General features: G+C 39.1%; 1 protein-coding gene across 1 annotated transcript in view; it reads left to right on the forward strand.

Annotated features, from left to right (window-relative positions):
* SRGAP1 (SLIT-ROBO Rho GTPase activating protein 1) overlaps positions 1 to 18,344 on the forward strand; it is a 286,653-nt gene that overhangs the window by 239,473 nt on the left and 28,836 nt on the right. Inside the window, exons 12-15 of the mRNA XM_039234288.1 lie at positions 1,324 to 1,426; positions 5,142 to 5,202; positions 5,503 to 5,580; positions 7,737 to 7,871. Of these exons, the coding sequence (XP_039090219.1) occupies positions 1,324 to 1,426; positions 5,142 to 5,202; positions 5,503 to 5,580; positions 7,737 to 7,871 (377 nt within the window). The remainder of the gene's footprint in view (positions 1 to 1,323; positions 1,427 to 5,141; positions 5,203 to 5,502; positions 5,581 to 7,736; positions 7,872 to 18,344) is intronic.

Consider the following 18,344-nt stretch of genomic DNA (forward strand, 5'->3'; position numbering starts at 1 on the left):
TCTGCAAATGGCACAGAATTCAGTGTGCAAAAGAGATTTCCAAAATGTCAGCTGTGGCAGGATGTGACATGGTGCCTGGTAGAAGTGTCTGTATTTGTTTCTAGACACTTGCAAAGACTCCTTGTAACCTCTCAAGCACGTGGGGCTTCAGGTGCTGTTTGCTGTACACTCCACCAGTCCTCTGAGCCTAACTGCTGGTTGAGTCTTAGAATTTGACTGTGGAAGGCTGTCAGGTTTGCTCCCCTACCTCTCTCGGTAGCTTGGTAATGTCTTACAAATCTAGTCAGGCTTCCTCGTATTCTTGGGATTTTTGTTTCTGAGCTGAACTTTTGTTTCTAAACTCTCTGAACTTTAATGAGCCAAAAAGATAATTCTTCCTAGACAGTTTGCAGCATAATGAAAGACTTCACCTAATTTTTTTTTAAGTGTGATGTATACCCTCATATAAGCCTTCCAATTAAGAAGGAGTTAAAATAGAATGTCTGAAGAGAATTCTTGGGGCTATTCTTCCCTGTACTCCATTCAGCACAGTTGTAGAAGCTGAGTCAGGCACTTCTGCTCTCTTTGCTCTTAAGAGGAACAGAGGAAGTTCCCTCTCTGCATTACAGAGCAAGATGAGACAGGGTCTAAATATAACATGCGGAACACTGCACATGCCTATAGAGAGCCTGGCTTAGCCACCAGGGCAAACAGACTGGAGATGGAGAGAGTCCAGAACAGAATAAGGGGTGCATCCTAATGCTCTACAAATACGTAAGTGATGAGACAGTTGGTTGTAAAGAAATAATAATTCATATGAGCATGTTATCTACTGCCCCAAAAAAGCATTGAAACCATACTCATTATTTCACATGTGACTCCATTAATAGTTACTTTTACATAAACTAAAACCCCATGAATATCTGAGGAATATTAAACAGATGTGATATTTTAGTTGTAACCAAAAGTATTATATTTAATTTCTCATATTGGGATTATCAGGAGCCCTAACTTTTATGACTTGTTGTGTCGTCTGTGGGACTCGTAAGCCAGTCGAATTTGTAACACTTGGCCAGATAGCTCACAATTCCATTTTTAAACAAACTAGCAAACAAATGTCAAATACAACATACAAGAAAAGAGTACGCTGAACGAATAGTTTTATGGTCTTTGATCACATAAGTAAAAGTAAGTAAATGGGAAATGGGAAGAAGTGTTTTCCCCTTGGGTAGGGATGGGGAGGGAACATAAGAATTCTTGTTTTGCAATTGTGATGTGACCTATGAGTGTTTCATTTATTGTTAGATTTCTGCCATGCTCAGTAATTATATTCCCTTCCCTTAGGCCTCCAAACGTTCCCCCTAAGCCCCAGAAACACAGGAAGTCCAGACCCCGCTCACAGTATAATGCTAAGTTGTTTAATGGGGATTTGGAAACATTCGTCAAGGTACTGGCACCAGCCATCTGGGTGGCTGATCTCCACGCTTCTTGCTATAATGGTCTCAGCCTCTCATAAAAGGAGGCAGGTCATTATGTCCAAGTCTGTCCTGGGGCTCTTTGCTTTCCCAGAAAATCAATATAATATTTCCTGAAGTCAGAGAGGAAAGAATATTTGGTCTGAGTGCCTTCAGAAGAGGAAATAAATGTGGGTATTATTATGCTGGCAAAAGAAAGCCCTGTTTCTTTATTAAAAAAAAACAAAAACATAATTTGTGCAAAAAGGAAAAGAGCTACCTGATATGTTGGTTTTATGTGTTTTTTTTAATTTATTTATTCAAATTCAACTTAGTTAACATACACCGTAAAATATTTTATTTTTACTTGTGCAAATTAGATGGCACAACATGTATCTTTAAAGTACATTGTTAGGGTAGCTCTGGAGCACGAGAGTCTTGATTTCCCGTGACTTGAGGAATTCATTATATTGGATAAATTGTAAAGCCCTGTGGTCTGTATCTTGTATCTCTGCTGTGTTTAATCTGTCTTCTTTTTCATCCTGTATTTCTGATAATGCTTCTAGCCGAGGACGAAGGAACTCACACGCGAGACATCAGGTATAGTGCAGAGGGAGGCGAGGGCCCAGCCTCTTTCGCTCTTCGTATCATTTTCAAACCATAATCACGCTTGGCTTTAATTGGAATTTTTAAAGACTTTAAAAGAAAAATGTTTGCAGTTGGAAATTAGACGGGTTTAAAAATAGGCTTTCCTCTTTATAGATTCCTATCTATTTACTAGCAAAAGGAATTAAAGAAATCAAACACTGATTTTGGAAGATTTGTCTTCTCTAGTAAAACTGGATAGACACTTTTTATATTACATACTTGGAAGTTGTGCCAAATTCAAGTCAAGGGCTTTTGTTAAGGCACGCCAGTGTTAAATACCAACTGTGCACAATACTGGATTGTGGACCCTCATATAAATGATACAAAAAAGAGAAGAGCTTTCTTTTTCATGGCTACCATTTTATGACACTGTTTCAGAAGATTCAACTTACATAGGAAGCTACATCATTAAGAACCTCCCTAATAATATGTTACAGACGGCTTAGTTTCTTTAAAGACAGATCTTTTTTCAAATATGTACACTAATGGCTAAAAAATGTGTGTGTGCATGTGGCATGTACACATGGACAAATACACACACACACACACACACACACACACAGATTAAAAACCTCTGGCAGCTTTAAAACCTCTAGCAGCACTAATACCCTTAACCTTGGCATTAAGTGAAAAGCCACTGGACAACCTAAATCACAATCACAAACCCACTGCCATAAGCCTCCACAGAGCCTTATTGGCTCTAATTTAATATAAAATTATTGTCAAATTTGATTAGCTAGTTTCCCAGCCCCCGGCCTATAAGCAGGGGCAAATGAGATGGAGAGAAGGGAAGATAAAGGTAAGGTGAGAGGCCTGAGATGTGCAGAGGAGGGCTGTAGGAAAGCTCAAAGAAACAAGTGTGTGATCCCATGGTATTTGATAACCTAATACAAGAATGACTGCTTAAGATGATAGAACAGCTACTATTATATTTTTAGAGAGATTTTTTTATTAAGAACTGTTAATGGCAACCAAATTTAGGTACTAAAGAAGGAGCAAACCAGTTATTACGGGAAATTCACTTATGTGAGCTCCTCTATGTTCCAGATGGCATATTAAAGAACCTTTGGTCATAGCAGTAAAACAGTGGATACAGAGATCTCTGTGCGTCTGAGACTTGCTCGATCGGTTGAGGTCTCCACAATACCACCGTGAGACAAGCAAACCACTTTTCCTTTCTCCCATAGGAAAACTGAGGTACAAAGGGATGTATTTGAAAGATAGATGGAGCACAGCCATTGTTTCACTTCTTATAAAGTATTTTCTACCAACACATTTGGCATCCATGAAATTAAAACACACACACTATTTTTTTACCACAAAATTCATAATACCAGAATAAAATACAGATGATAAGCAAAATATTAGCAATTACCTGAATAAATGTAAAGATGAAAATATTTTTAAATAATATGAATACTGAAGACATTTTTATCAAGGACTGTCTTTGTGCAAACATTTTTCTTTTAATAACATTTTATTCTTTGTTTTTGCTTTAATACTAAGTTCAGCAGAGGTGCAAACTAATATTCTCCTTTTATCCCTTGCATTTAAATATTTGTTGCTCTTCTAGAGTACAGTGTTAAATGAATTGCTCATATAAGAGATACTCTCCCTAAAGCACACATATCTAAAGGGAAAATCCCCTCACATATTCAGTAAGTTTTGATGTTATTACATTGCTATTCTTGAGCCAACTAGTCACACTAAAAAGAGTTTTTATCCTTGAGGACCTTCTCTAAGAAATTAATAAAGTTTATATACCTAAAACAGTTTAACTAATTAGAGAAACTTAATCCAGGCTCCAGAAGTAATTGAAGCATTTACTAGTTTACACACTGATTAGATGGTCTTAAAACTGAAAATAAAACTATTCCTCGAGAAGTATATTACCCATTGTAGGAATAATAAAGAGTTTAAATTGTTCAGCTGCAGTGTTCCCCATTCTTCCCCTGTTGCTTAATTGGAAAGGCTAGTGGATTCTGAATTGTTCTAATATATTAAGACAACCAAATTCTTCTTGTATTTCAGAATAAAATTCCTCATGAATTAGTACCTGATGTCTGCTAATCGTTTTGAACCTCCATGTTTCCTGTAAAGATCTAATTGCTGAAAGAGCAGAATCTTTAAAAGTACATGAAAAATAACTCCATAGTCTGTAACCTTCTTTAACTCCATGGAGTGCATGGCATTGATACTTATTTAACTGTGACCTCAGCAGCTCCTTCATCTCATCTGTCATCCTATACATGGTTTTAAAAAGTTCCAGAGTTCACATTTGTTCACTGACTATACAGTGAAGAATGCACTGACTATATTACAAGATGTGGGGAAAGAAGGCCAAAAAACCATCCCCTCCTAAGAAAGCAAGATTTAATGGGATGTGCATTTGTGCAATCTTTTCATAATCCTTAAAACATGTAAAAATAACAACGAAAAATCCATGAGTAAGTTCTGATGCAGACCAAATAAATATATGACACATTATAATCCTCTATAAAGCAATCCTCATATCCTGCATCTGGAAACATGTAAGTTTTGGGGTTTTTTTAAGTTACTGTTGTCATCCAGATGGTGTACTCTCGAGGATGTCACAGAGAGGATCCTGCGATGGCCAGATTGTTGTGTTTGGTGACCAATATGGCTGTAAGATGGCCATCTAAGATAGTCCTAAAATGCTAAAGTTAGAATACAGAGAGTTCTTTTTAGGTCCATTAGATTAATTACTTGTATAAATAATCTTTTTAAAAAATGAATGAGCCTAGATATAAGGAAAAGAGATGAATTAGCATTGACATCTCTAGACACAACAGAGTAGATTGGAACAGAATTGCCTTAGATGTATTTAATTTGGTTTGCTCCAGAATTGAAATATACCTTTGGTTAAATATAATTTGATTTTTGGCCTTTGTGGAATATTTTAGAGGGGGATGTATTTGGAAATGATCATCTAAAAGGAGTAAAAACCACTCTTTAATTAGGGTTAAACTATGAGCTTTACTACTGTGTGTGATTTATGACTCTCTTTTGTGGTTAAGTGGTTTCCATCTCTTTACCCAGGACTCAGGACAGATTATCCCCCTCATTGTGGAAAGCTGTATTCGGTTCATCAATCTCTATGGTAAGCCATCTTTTCTTTTCTTTTTTTTTTTTCTTAAGATTTATTTAATTAATTAATTTATTTATTTATTTAAGTGATCTCTATACCCAACTTGGGGCTCAAACTTACAACCCCAAGATTAAGAGTCACGTGCTCCATCAACTGAGCCAGCCAAGCAACCCTGGAATTCTTATTTAAAAAAGTAATCACTATAGTATTTCAGTGAATGTGCTTTCCATTAAACATTTGATTACTGGAGAAAGGGGAACCTGGAGGCTGTGATGGGAGTTTTTCATTGCCTTCCTCTTCTATTCTCTTTAGGTCTTCAGCATCAGGGGATTTTCAGAGTGTCCGGTTCCCAGGTGGAAGTCAATGATATTAAAAATTCATTTGAAAGAGGTAATGGCATGTGTATACCTACAAACAAACCATGTTAAAAAGCCATCATTTGCCATAGAGTGAAGTGGCATACTCATTCTCTATATCTCCAAAACCTTTCATTTCATTTTGGATGTTGACATACGAATCTGTTTGGGATAGCTGAGAAATGAAGCCAAAATCATAAAATTTTGTAATCAAGTATAGAAAAGCATATGAGCTTTATATCCTGGCTTAGGACTAGCACTGACAGTCCTCAGCGTATGTCATAGGTGGCATGTGAGAAGGTTCTAGAAGAACAGCCAGATAGCCCTGGGCCTCCATGGCAGGCATTGGAAGTGACTCATCCCAGCTGCATGTCTATGTCCTTTGTCAGGAACACTTTCCTTCCTCTTATTACCACCCGTAGATTCCTTCCCTGTGACCTTAGTTGGTGCCTCACTTTTATTCATAATTGGCTATCAAATACTAGTGAACTGTTAATTCACACATTATAATTAGCAAAACCATATACTTTAGTGTTAGGGAGACCCAGAATCAAATCAAACTCTTTCATTTACTAATCATTTGATTTTGGTCAAGTTACTCATCTTTTATTTAGGTGTCAGTTTCCTCAGCTGCAAAATTCCAAGATTTTGAGGAGGTGGTGTAATCAGTGCAAATGCCTGCCTCCTTAGTGATAGCTCTTAGTTATTGATGCTCCCCAGTCATGATGATTTGTGTCACGTTGACCTCTGGATAAATAAGTCTGTATCTTCCTTCCTCTGCTTGGAAGTCGAGCTGAACGTGCAGAGTGAGACATGGAGACAGGGCTTCTCTCTCAGTCCCATTTCCTTTGGCACAGAGCCCTTGAAGTCTGAAACCTTGGTGGAAGAGGCAGACTTGGAGCCAGATTGTTTTTTCTGTTTTAAGTTCTCTGATATGATACGTGGCCTTCGCTCTCAGCAGCTCAGTGACCCCAGACTCTTACATGAACCATGCTCAGCATAAGTTGAAATGTCTAAAGCATCACTTTCCTGTGCCAGTCACCACAGGCAAAATGCTTTATTATTTTGCCTTGGAAATCCCCCCGGTTTTTTGTTATTTGTTTGTGATCTCTTTGGGTGAGGCTTTCTCTCTGTAGGAAAAAAAATTTGTAAATTTGTGTTCAGAGAACACAGAGAAAAAGGAATCACAGGTCCCTGAAAATAAACTGCCCCAAGAGGCAAAGAAAGCAGGAAGGGAGGAAGGGAGGAAGGAGAAAGAAAGAAAAGAAAGAGAGAAAGAGAGAGAGAGAGAAAGAGAAAGAAAGAAAGAAAGAAAGAAAGAAAGAAAGAAAGAAAGAAAGAAAGAAAGAAAGAAAGAAAGAAAAGAGAGAGAGGAAGGAAGGAAGGAAGGGAAAAGAAAAGAGAAAAGAAAAGAGAAAGAAAGAAAGAAAGAAAAAGAAAGAAAGAAGCTAAAATATACAATTTTTGTGAATTTCAGAACAGACATGTGAATTAAAAGCAGAGTTTGATTTGAGGCTGCATGTTACGTTGAACTTCTTAAGGATTTTATCTCTGTTTAATTCTTAGGGAGTGGGGTAGCCAGGCCAGTTACCATAAAGAATAATATAATTTCCTATTTGTAATATATTTTTAAAATTTCTACTTTTTATACAAATACCTTGGTACTAGTAAGGGAACATTTTCAAATTCCTCTATCTGGTTTCAGAATCCCCCACTGCTGAAGGCAGCTTTCACATGTGCCATGAACACTGCTATGCCACTGGGAAATACTTATTTAATTGTAGGAATTCACAGTTAGGTGCATCCTATAATACTTCTGATATTGTATCTATAGTGTGTCTTTTTCCAGTAGGACAAAAAAACAGAGTGTAGTATTTGAATTCATGTCAAGCTACGATTAGATTTTAACTTTAAATCCCACAATATTTTGTTTTAACATTTGGGTAACTTGTAAGGGATTAGGTAGCATAAGATTTTTAAAAAAGCTTTATTTTAACCAACTGTTTTTAGATTAATCATGGGTTGGGATATCTAAACCAATTATTTCAATTTTAGTACTATATAATCTTTCATAAAGTGAAATTGAAAGATACATGTATAAATAGAATAGAAACATGTGTGAGTACAGAAACATATTTTCGTTCAGAGATAAAAAGCACTGTGCATGTAACTACTTTTCTTTTTGTGTAGGTGAAAACCCTTTGGCTGATGACCAGAGTAACCATGATATTAACTCAGTTGCTGGCGTTCTGAAGCTCTATTTCCGTGGGCTGGAAAACCCCCTCTTTCCTAAGGAAAGATTCAATGATCTGATTTCTTGTATCAGTAAGTGGATTTTTTTTTTAGTCTTTTCCCACCAGAATTGTTTCACTAACGGATTTCCTGGAAAGGCAGCGGCCCTTCTCCACTTCTCCTCCCCTAACCATTACCCCATTACCACCAGATTTTTGAGACCATTTGTTTTCTTTCTGGATTCAACGTGAGTCATCCTCCAGCTGTGGCCTCTCCCTTAGCTGAGTGGGTTTTGCTCCTGAACATCCGCAAGTTCCATAGAGCCCGAGAGCTTCCCATTAGTGACTGGAATAAAGCAGAAAGACAGGTGCCAACTGGCGGCCAAAGGAGAGGAGGAAGTTGTAAGCATGGAATGTAACTTTTTTTTGGCTTTTGGTTCTTGGTTTTCTCGACCAATCTCAGGAGTGGAGTAATTTACCCATCTTGGAACGCTACCTCGAGAACTAAGGTAAAATGAGATCAATGATCATTAGTACAGTGCGGGGACACCAGGTGGTGATTATCTGTCTGTGGGCATCCCCTGCTAATAGGCAGAGTTGCTCTGGGACTATGTATATCATGAAACCAATAATCATCAGCAGGTAAATAGCATCACTGGATTTTTTTGGGGGGTGGCCTTTGACACTACAGGAAAGGTGAAAATAATGATGCCCAGAATTAGGTATTAACCAAATGGAGTTCCATACATCTAAAATTGCAGTGTGGCTTTTAATGTTGATCTCTTTTTGAGAGAGAGCATGTGAGTGGAGGAGGAGCAGAGAGAGAGGGGGGATCTGAAGATGGGAGGCTCGAACTAAGAACCATGAGATCATGACCTGAGCCAAAGTTGTAGGCTTAACAAACTAAGCCACCCAGGCGCCCCACGGTATGCCTTTTTAAACCCCAGTTCCCAGGCAAGGATCTAGAGCTGACTCAAATCTGGCAGCAATGGCCTGCATAAGAATCAGGCTTGCCTCGGGGTGCCTGGGGGATCAGTCAATTAGGTGTCCAACTCTTGGTTTAGGCTCAAGTTATGATCTCACAGTTCATAGTTCAAGCCCCGGATCTGTACTGTCAGCACAGAGGCTGCCCCTCCCCTGCTCTTGCGTGGGCTTGCTCGCACTCCCTCTCTCTCTGTCTCTCTCTCTCAAAAAAAACTAATTTTTTAAGAAAAGGAATCAAGAAACCGTCTTACCCCACCTCCCCCACCCACCTACCCTTGAATTCACCTCCCACCACCCCCCCGTCAAGTCCTCCTACCCTCAGAAACTCTCCCAGCTCATCCCTCCTTCCCCGTTCCCATTGCCAGTGACTGGGCTTCCACTGGGACTGCTCTTAACAGTGGAGTCAGTCCCTCCTTCTAGGTCTTTCCCCCCCCCCCCACCATGTCATTCTGTCCCTCGCACCGCGGCTGGATCCCACAGGGGAAATTTGGTCCTATCATTCCCACCGCCCTCATTTAAAACCTATGCAGAGTTTCCTACGAGAAAACGAACTCCTTGGTGTGACCATTTAAAGAATCGAATCCTTCCTCTGTCCGGTCTCTTTCTGCTTGTGTGCGCTTCCCGTCCTGCCACGGCGGCGCTGCGTACTTCGTGTATCAACAGCAGCAAGCCGCAGCATGCCGGGGCGTCGCCCGCCTCCGTGCCTTTGCCCACGCCACGTGGTCCCCTGGCCCTGGTAGCCATTTGATACCTGCTCTGAAGGCTCTGCCGGCCCAGCACCCTCTCAGCGTGTCGTCCTCCCCACCACCCCCACCCCCATTAGTCCCTGTCTCCTCTGCTAACGTTCCGCGGTGTAGGTAGGTCTGTCATTTTTCTTAACGCCCCACATTACAGTTTTTAACCCCTCCTTCTCTGCTACAGAGAGAATTCTGGGAAGAGGTTAAGAATGTAGGCTTTGAACTCAAATAGCCTAGGTCCAAATTGCTCACCTGGTATGGGACCTGGGGCAAGTTTCTTAAGCTCTCTGCATCCCAGATTCATCAGCTATAGAATAAGGGCGGGTGGGTGGCCTAGTCAGTTGAGCGTCAGACTCTTGATTTCAGCTCAGGTCGTGATCTCACAGTTTGGGACATGGAGCTCGGCGTTGGACTCTGTGCTGATAGTGCGAAGCCTGTTTGGCATTCTGTCTCAGCTCCTCCCCAACTTGTGCATGTGTGCTTGCCCTCTCTCTCAAAATAAATAGATGGTTAACACAAATAAAAGAGGGAAAATAGCAGACCATATATCACAGGACTGTGAGAAGTAAACGAGTTTATCTATGTGAGATACCAGGAAGAGTGCCTGGCAAAGGCTATGTTCAAGAAACGCCTACAGTTAGCTGCACAGGCCTACGAGGTCTTGATAGATTATTCACTTTTGTAGCCCTAATACTTGGCATCATTAATTCCAGGGACGTAGTAAATGCATAACTCATAGTAGCTGAATATCACCCAAATTTCACCAAAATTCTTTTGTTGGCATTCAGGCATAAAATCCTGGCTCTTGTTGAGTATGAACTCACCAGGCAGAATTCTCTGCACCCCCACCCCACACAGGCTGATGTCTTGTGTGGGATTCAGAAGTGTGTCTTGTGTGTCCATTCCAAGGCCCTTACATAGCCTGAGTCATCACAGCAGGCCTGTGACCCAGCTGGAAAGAACTGAAAAGGAGGTGTCACACTTCTGGAATCCTCCTTTGGCCTTGTTCAGAGACTTTCCTTATATCCTAGCCAGAAAGCTTAAATCTGGAAAAATAATAAGCACTCCACAACGCTCGGTGGTTTTCTAGGTACACACATCATGTCGGCGTATATGTTTACATGTACCAATGGGACAGAGCACACTGGACTACCTTGTCAGTATTGTTAAGTTCACTTCATCCTTTCATTGAACAAGAATATTGTTTCATTGTAGTTATTAAAATCTGAACTAGGGAGCCTGGGTGGCTCAGTCAGTTAAGCGTCTGACTTCAGCTCAGGTCATGATCTCATGGTTTGTCGGTTCCAGCCCCGCATCGGGCTCTGTGCTGACAGCTCAGAGCCTGGAGCCTGCTTCGGATTCTGTATCTCTCTCTCTCTCTCTGACCCTCCCCTGCTCATGCTGTGTCTCTCTCTCTCTCTTAAAATAAGTAAACATTTAAAAAATTTTAATAAAAAATAAAATCTGAACCATAGTGTCAGAAAGATCAAGGTTCATATTCTAGCTTCACCACTTAACAGCTTTGTAACTTGGGCAGAGAGAGAGTAACACTTAATCTTAATGAATATCTGTTTCTTTATTTCTTGAAGTCTTTGTGCAGAATGAATGAGATAATTCACATAAAGCACTTAGCATCATGCCTGCCTGGCACAATGTAAGCCTCAGGAAATGCTGGTAGTTACCATAGTCACAACTGTTAACACCGACTCCTCCTACCATCTGAGGTCACATAAGCCAGTACCTACCTTTGCCACTTTCCAATCTGACATCATCACCATACCTGCATTTAGAAATGAGGCTATCACCCAGAAGTTTGGTGGCTCCAGCATGATTTCTCCCAGCACATTAAATGTTTTGTAACAAACAAAGACAAGCTGTCTCACAATGGAAGTCAGGCTTAGTGAAATATGAAGACCTTTAGGGAAAAAATGGAAAATCTGCAGAAATATCTTTCTTTTCATGTAAACTGTGCCTTACATGAAATGCTAGAAGTTCAAATGAAGGAGTTGCAGAGACATCCTCACTGTATTAAAACAAGGGTTTAATGAAAAGCAATGGATTAATAGTCCTTGGTTAATTTTTATGAAAATACTCTATTAGCATTCAGTGCCCTCCAGGACCTACATCTCAAAAAAGCAGGGGTCCCGGGGTTTGAAGGCTGCTAAGAATGCTAGAGAGTAGAGATGCTAGTTAGTAGATTTAATGTGCTAGTCATTAGGTATTAACAGTCAGTGTTACTGTTAGTACTGTAGTTACAAAGTTGCATAGGTATTGAGCAGTGTGTCCTAAGGCTACTTCCCTCCCCCCCCCCCCCCCCCCCCCCCCCCCCCCCCGCAAGTCCTGTTTTTAGTGCACAGTTTTGCAGAATAGGAGGTTTTTCAAGAAGGTACACTGGCACTGTATATAACAACCCCTTTTCTTCCAACATCTAATGTCTAAAAAAGGAGGGGATTTTTGGGGTGCCCGGGCAGCTCAGTCAAGCGTCTGACTTCGGCTCAGGTCTTGATCTCACAGTTCATGGGTTCAAACCCTGATAGTTCAGAGCCTAGAGCCTGCTTCGGATTCTGTGTCTCCATCTCTCTGACCCTCCCTTGCTCGCTCTCTCTCTCTCTCAAAAGTAAATAAAAAACATTAAAAAAAAAAAAAGGGGTTTCTAGCTATTATTGATTTATCTCTAGGCAAGCATTTTCTTATACCAGTGTGATCCTGATATGTACCATATTTTTTTCTGGATTTCCAGGCAGTTCTTTGTGAATGGTATAACATGTTATTCATCATTATATCCTTTTACTGACATTACAGTTTTTGATCATCTGAACCATTGATTAATTGCCTGCAATGCACTAAACTTTCTAGGGATTCGAAGACTTGATTTTTGCCTTCGAGAGGTTTAAAAAATAGGAAGAGAGCTAAGATATTTACAAATAAATGCAATCTAAGTTAGTATGTAATAGAAGCAAAAGAGAGAGATCTCATGCCGGTTGATTGTTTTTATCCATGTCATCTTCTAGCATTGCTATAATTGGACTCATTTTCCCCATTAAGGTAATTTCGTGTGGTATTTACTTTGTATAGAAAAAAACCTTCCCTTTTTCATCTTTTTTAAGAGTTTACATAGGTCTCTGGTTACCACTGCTTTTTGCTTGTATTTTGGAGCATTTGGTGGAAGATTTTTTTTTTTTAAATGGTGAGTTGTTATTGTGCCATTTTCATGTCCCTAAATACTACATTCTTTGGAAGCTTGCAAATACGCACAGTAAAAGAAAATTGGTATTAGCACGTGTGCACGCACTCTTTTTAATGTGCACTATTCATTCCCCAATTCACTGCAGATTTCTTTTTTAAAAAGTACTTATCTGAATGAAGACCTGGTAGACTCCAGTGCGATCTAAATTTGAAGTGACACACTTGGTAGTGTCTCAGTTTCTCACTGAGGATTGTTTTTTTTAAAACCATGCACTTTGTGAATGGTTTTGTAAATGCTCCAGATTATGCCCACACATTCTGGGCAACTTCTAGAATGTCCATATACCATGACTTTTAGATTCCCTGGGGCAGAAGTCCAAAGGAATTGCCCGAGAAGAGCTCTTCAAGGAATTTGTGGTCTTTCCTGGCAGCCTCAGAGCTCGGAGACGAGATGACACATTTGCACTTCATTTTACATTATGTGTTCTTATCCAGGAGACAACTTGAGCATGAGGACACTTCTTTTTAAGGGGTTCTTTTACCTACCACAATACCAACATGTCGTCTTTTAGAATACTTAACAAATACACAAAAGTGTGTAGAACAAAATACTGTCCCACACAGTGCCACTACTCAGAGACTCAACGGTGTGTATACATTTTGTTCACATTTGTTTCTGTTCTTTTTGTATTCATGGGCACACACAACTTTTTTTTTTTTAAGCCAAAGTGGAACCAAATTATCCATTCTGTTCGTAGTTAACCTTCTTTCTGACTCTTTTTTTTAAACATTTGTTATTTTTGAGAGAGAGAGTGTGTGTTAGAGGCAGAGGAGGGGCAGAGAGAGAGAGGGAGACGGAGGGTCTGAAGCAGGCTCTGAACCACTTCTCGGCCTTTTGGCTAAGATCAAGTGTGAATCAGGCTCTGAGCTGTCAGCACAGAGCCCAGCGTGGGGCTTGAACTCACAATCCATGAGATCATGACCTGAGCCAAAGTCAGACACTTACCCAACCAAGCCATCCAAACACACCTTGACTCTTTTATTATACCAATTTCACCAATAAACCTATAAAAGATACAGAAAATTATAATGAACTCCAGTATAAATAATCATCTAACAGTTTTCATTTTTTGAACAAAATTATCCCACCTCTTTTTTTAATACAACATAGCCATAATAGCATTATCATTTTTAAAAATAACAGCAATTTCTTAAAATTAATAAATAGCCAGCTAGTACATTTTTAAATAACTGTATTATCCAATTAATATGTTGATCACTGTAGAAAATTTAGAAAATAATCTAGGAAAATAACCAGCTGTAATTCCTCTACATATAGATAATGTAAACCCTTTTGGTATGTTCCCAGATTTTTTTCTGTACGTACACGTATATACTTTTTTTTAAGTTTTTTATACCTATGTATAAAAGCAGCCTATTGAGATATAATTCTCATACCATACGATTCCTTCATTAAGGTGTACAACTCAGTGGTTTTTAATATATTCACAGAATTACACAATCACCACACCACAATCAGTTTTAAAACATATTTATGACTCCAAAAAGAAACAACAATTAGCAAACATACCCCATTTACTCATTCCACCCCTAAGACTAGACAACCACAGTCGACATGCTATAAACTTACCTATTCTCGCCATTTCATATATAAATGGAATTATATAACCTGCGGTCTTTGGTGACTGGCTTTGTTTACCTAGCATAATGTTTTCAAGGTTCAACCATGTTGTAGCACATATCAGCACTTTATCACCAAATAATTGTCCATTGTGTGGATATACTACAACCACATACTTCTAATAAAAGAGGAATCATACTAAGCAACTGCTAATGGATGTCAGATTTCTTTTTAAGATGATAAAAATGTTCTAAAAGTGATTGAGATCATGATTGATCAACTGTGCATATACTAAAAACCATTGAACTGTATACCTTACATATGTGAATTGTATGATATATGAATTATAGTTCAATATATCTAATCTTAGAAGGTACTATCTCATTTGCTCTTTAAAAGACATATTTTAAATTGAATGATGTTATTAGCGTTTTCCTTATCAGTATGTATTTTTCAAAATAAGATTTTAGTGGACATTTAATGGCTTTTATTTAACGCATCCCCTAGTTTTAGAAATTTAGGTTGTTTCTAGTGATTTTGCAATTAAACAAAATATTATGATGAGCCTTTTAGTATGTAAATCTATTTGCCCATTTCTAATTGTTTCTTGGGGGAAAAGCTCTTGAATTGTCTTCCTCGTTCTCCATTGTATGTTTTCGTTGCTACAAATTCTTTCAGCTTTATTGCATACAAGATGATTTCTGTCTGAATTCTAAATTTCTATTTGATGCCTTATATTAGGGATTCCTTTTTCCCTTAAAAATATGTAACAGGATTAGTATCTGAACTGAATAAGTAAAGCTTCCTAAGCTAGGACTGTTTTTTTTACTAACCTCAATAATTCAGCAGGAGGAGAAACATTATTTATGTATTTATTTCTACAGTTGTTGCTATTTAGGAAAGAACGTTATGGTTTAATCCACAGAACTCAATCTATTAACAATTAATTAGATTTGCAAGCATTTCATTTCTTACCTAGAAGAGCAGCTGGTAACTCTCATCTCAAGGCTAGACTAAAATTCATCTAAATGTACTGGAACATCTCTGTTTTTCCCTTTCCCTTTCATTCACACACATACACTATTACATACACACGATTGATATCTTGACAGTTTTACCTAAAAATGGCCTGAGACTGGCAGTTTCACCTTGAATACTGCCTGTTGAGCTGTGGAGCTCAGAAATATTGGTGTACCTGCTTTTAAATAAGAGCCATTAATTTCCTCCCCTCTTCTCGTACTTAAAGATAAATTTGCACCTTGTGATTTATTATTTGTTTTCTGACAAACACATACTTTCACATATAGTGCCGCCAAAGAACTGGTATATTCAGAGTAGTGGCCATTTGAGCTTTTTGCCATTTTGTCAAGTAACTTGTGTTTTTTGGTGAATTTTTCACACTCATTTACACAGAGCTGTCAAACCCCCATGCTGTGAAGTTAGGATGCTGACATGGGAAACTTGTAGTGCCAGGAAAGGAACATAAATAAGCCTAGGGAGCTTTGAGCATGTGACCAAGATTGGATGAATGCCATTTTACCTAATTACATGAGATCCTGAATTTTGGGAACACGGGCCAGCTTAAACAAGATCCAAACAAAATACCGATTTTCCTTTCTGACCACTCTTCTGAGGGGAAGAAAAAATCCATCTTTTCACGCAGCATAAAATTGTGAGATCATGAGTTGCTGTACTCAGAGCCAGATGGGAATGCACATTAATCAGAGTGTCCAAAGCAGCCATAAATTTTGACCTGCTAACCGGACTCGAGAGCAAATGAGTCACTTGGCCCAGAGCGAGACTCCTGTAGGATGTCTGCTGCAGGCCTGTTGAGCAACCAGCCAGGTAATATCTGAGTCCTGCTCACAGCCATCATGCTCCGAGGCTTTTGGACAGATAGATCTGCTGCCACGTCAGGAATGCCAACAATTCTGGTTTTGCTTTGATTTATGTTTCCTGTAGTTGCAGAGAATGTATGTCTGCCTGCCATAATTTTATCTGGTCTTCTGGGTGTCACTTTTTTACATCCCTGTTGCTTTTCTCTTCTGAAATCTTTTATTTGCATCCCATGGTGCCCTTCCCCAATATATTTTGTTAATTGTGGTAAAATATCCATAACATGAAATTTACCACCTTCTCCGTTTGAAGCGTACAGTTCAGTGGTATTAAATTCATGTGCGTTGTTCCGCAGCTGTCACCACCATCCATCTCCAGAACGTTTTCATCCCCCCAAACTGAAGCTCTATACCCAGAAAGCAGTAACCACCTGCACCCCCCTCCCCCTAGGCCCCTGATGATCACTCTTCCACTTTGTCTCTATGAATCTGACTTTTCCAGATTCCTTATATAAGTCGAATCATACACTGTTTGTCTTTTTGTGTCTGGCTTATTTCACTTAAGTTGTCTTCAAGGTTCATCCGTGTTGTATCAGAATTTCATTTCGTTTTTAAGGCTGAATAATGGCTCGTGGCGTATATGTACCACATTTGTTTATCCAGTAATCCATCAGTGAACATTTGGGTTATTTCTACCTCTTGGCTATTGTGAATAATGCTGCTATGAGATTGGTATATAAATACCTGTTCTCTGAAAGTGTTGAGTCCCTGCATTATACACCTGAAATGAGTATTACACTGTATGTTAACTAACTGGAATATAAATAAAAACTTTTTTAAAAATTAACAAATTAAAAGAAAACCACTAAATGAGCAAACAAACAAATACTTGTTTCCCTAGTTTTTTTAAATAAAGGTATGAAACTTCCTTTAAGGGGTAGGGGAACTACCCTAGAACTGAGAGATCAAAACCAGAGGATCTTGAATTAAAATTAAACCTCTTGGAAATAATGCCTGTGTCTTCTTCCAGCCTGAAAATGGTTGGATAAAGTCATTATAAAGTTGTACTTTATAAAGAGTCGCCTGGCTGGTTCGGTTGATGGTGCGTATGGCTCATGATCTCAGGGTTGTGGGTTTGAGCCCCACATTAGGTGTAGAGATGACTTAAAAACAAAATCTTAAAAAAATATATTGTACTTTATAAAGTACTTTGAAATCCAAGAAGGACAACCAGACTTACACAGAAAATACGTTTTAGTCCCAACTTCACCCCTCCAGCCAAGTAACCAGGGTAAGCCGCTTACCCACTTCTCATTTTCCTAATCTGTTAAGTGGGGATGACATTGCATGGCCTGCCTACTCCAGGTCTTGTCGTCTGCATTAAACTGGATAACAAATGTGAAAATGGATGGTGAACTACAGACCATTACGCAAATACTGGATTATTAGTATTTTTTTGCTGCTGTTTGCAAGCACTTTAGTATTAAGAAGCTTTGGGCAATTTGTATTCCTAGTAAAGAGGTATATAATAATACTGGGAAGTCCCAGGTACTCCTGTCTTCAAGGAGCTCACTCAGGGAAAGCAGGATAAGGAAATAAATAACTGTAAACACCAGGTGTAAGTTCTGTGAGAGCAGGAACGACATCACTAATGTATTACCTTTTATCCCCCTATTTATTTATTTATTTTTAAGATTTTATTTTAAGACTTGGGGCACCTGGGTGGCTCAGTCGGCTAAGCCTCGGACTTCAGCCCGGGTCATGATCTCGCGGTTCATGAGTTAGAGTCCCACATCGGACTCTGTGCTGACAGCAAGCTCAGAGCCTGGAGCCTGTTTCAGATTTTGTGTCTCCCTCTCTCTCTGACCCTCCCCTGCTCACGCTGTCTCTCTCTCTTTCTCTCAGAAATAAATAAAACATTAAAAAAATTTTTTAAATGTAGAAATAGCAGCAAGTGAAAAATTATTTTCAAACCTAGAAGACGCTAAGTTGCTCAAGACATAGAATTCAGAGACAACAGTGATAGGTCAAAGGAGACACTCAGAAATGGTGTTTTACCCAAGCTGATCATGTATTCATTGCCTTGGTCAGAGTTACATCTCACCCAGGGCCAAGGGATTGCTTATGGTCAGATATGAAATTTAGTAGTCAGTGCTCTGCTTTAAATGTAGCAGGTGAAATGA

Source organism: Hyaena hyaena, unplaced genomic scaffold (assembly GCF_003009895.1).
Source record: "Hyaena hyaena isolate Hyena2069 unplaced genomic scaffold, ASM300989v1 scaffold_87, whole genome shotgun sequence".
Taxonomy (NCBI): Eukaryota; Metazoa; Chordata; class Mammalia; order Carnivora; family Hyaenidae; genus Hyaena; species Hyaena hyaena.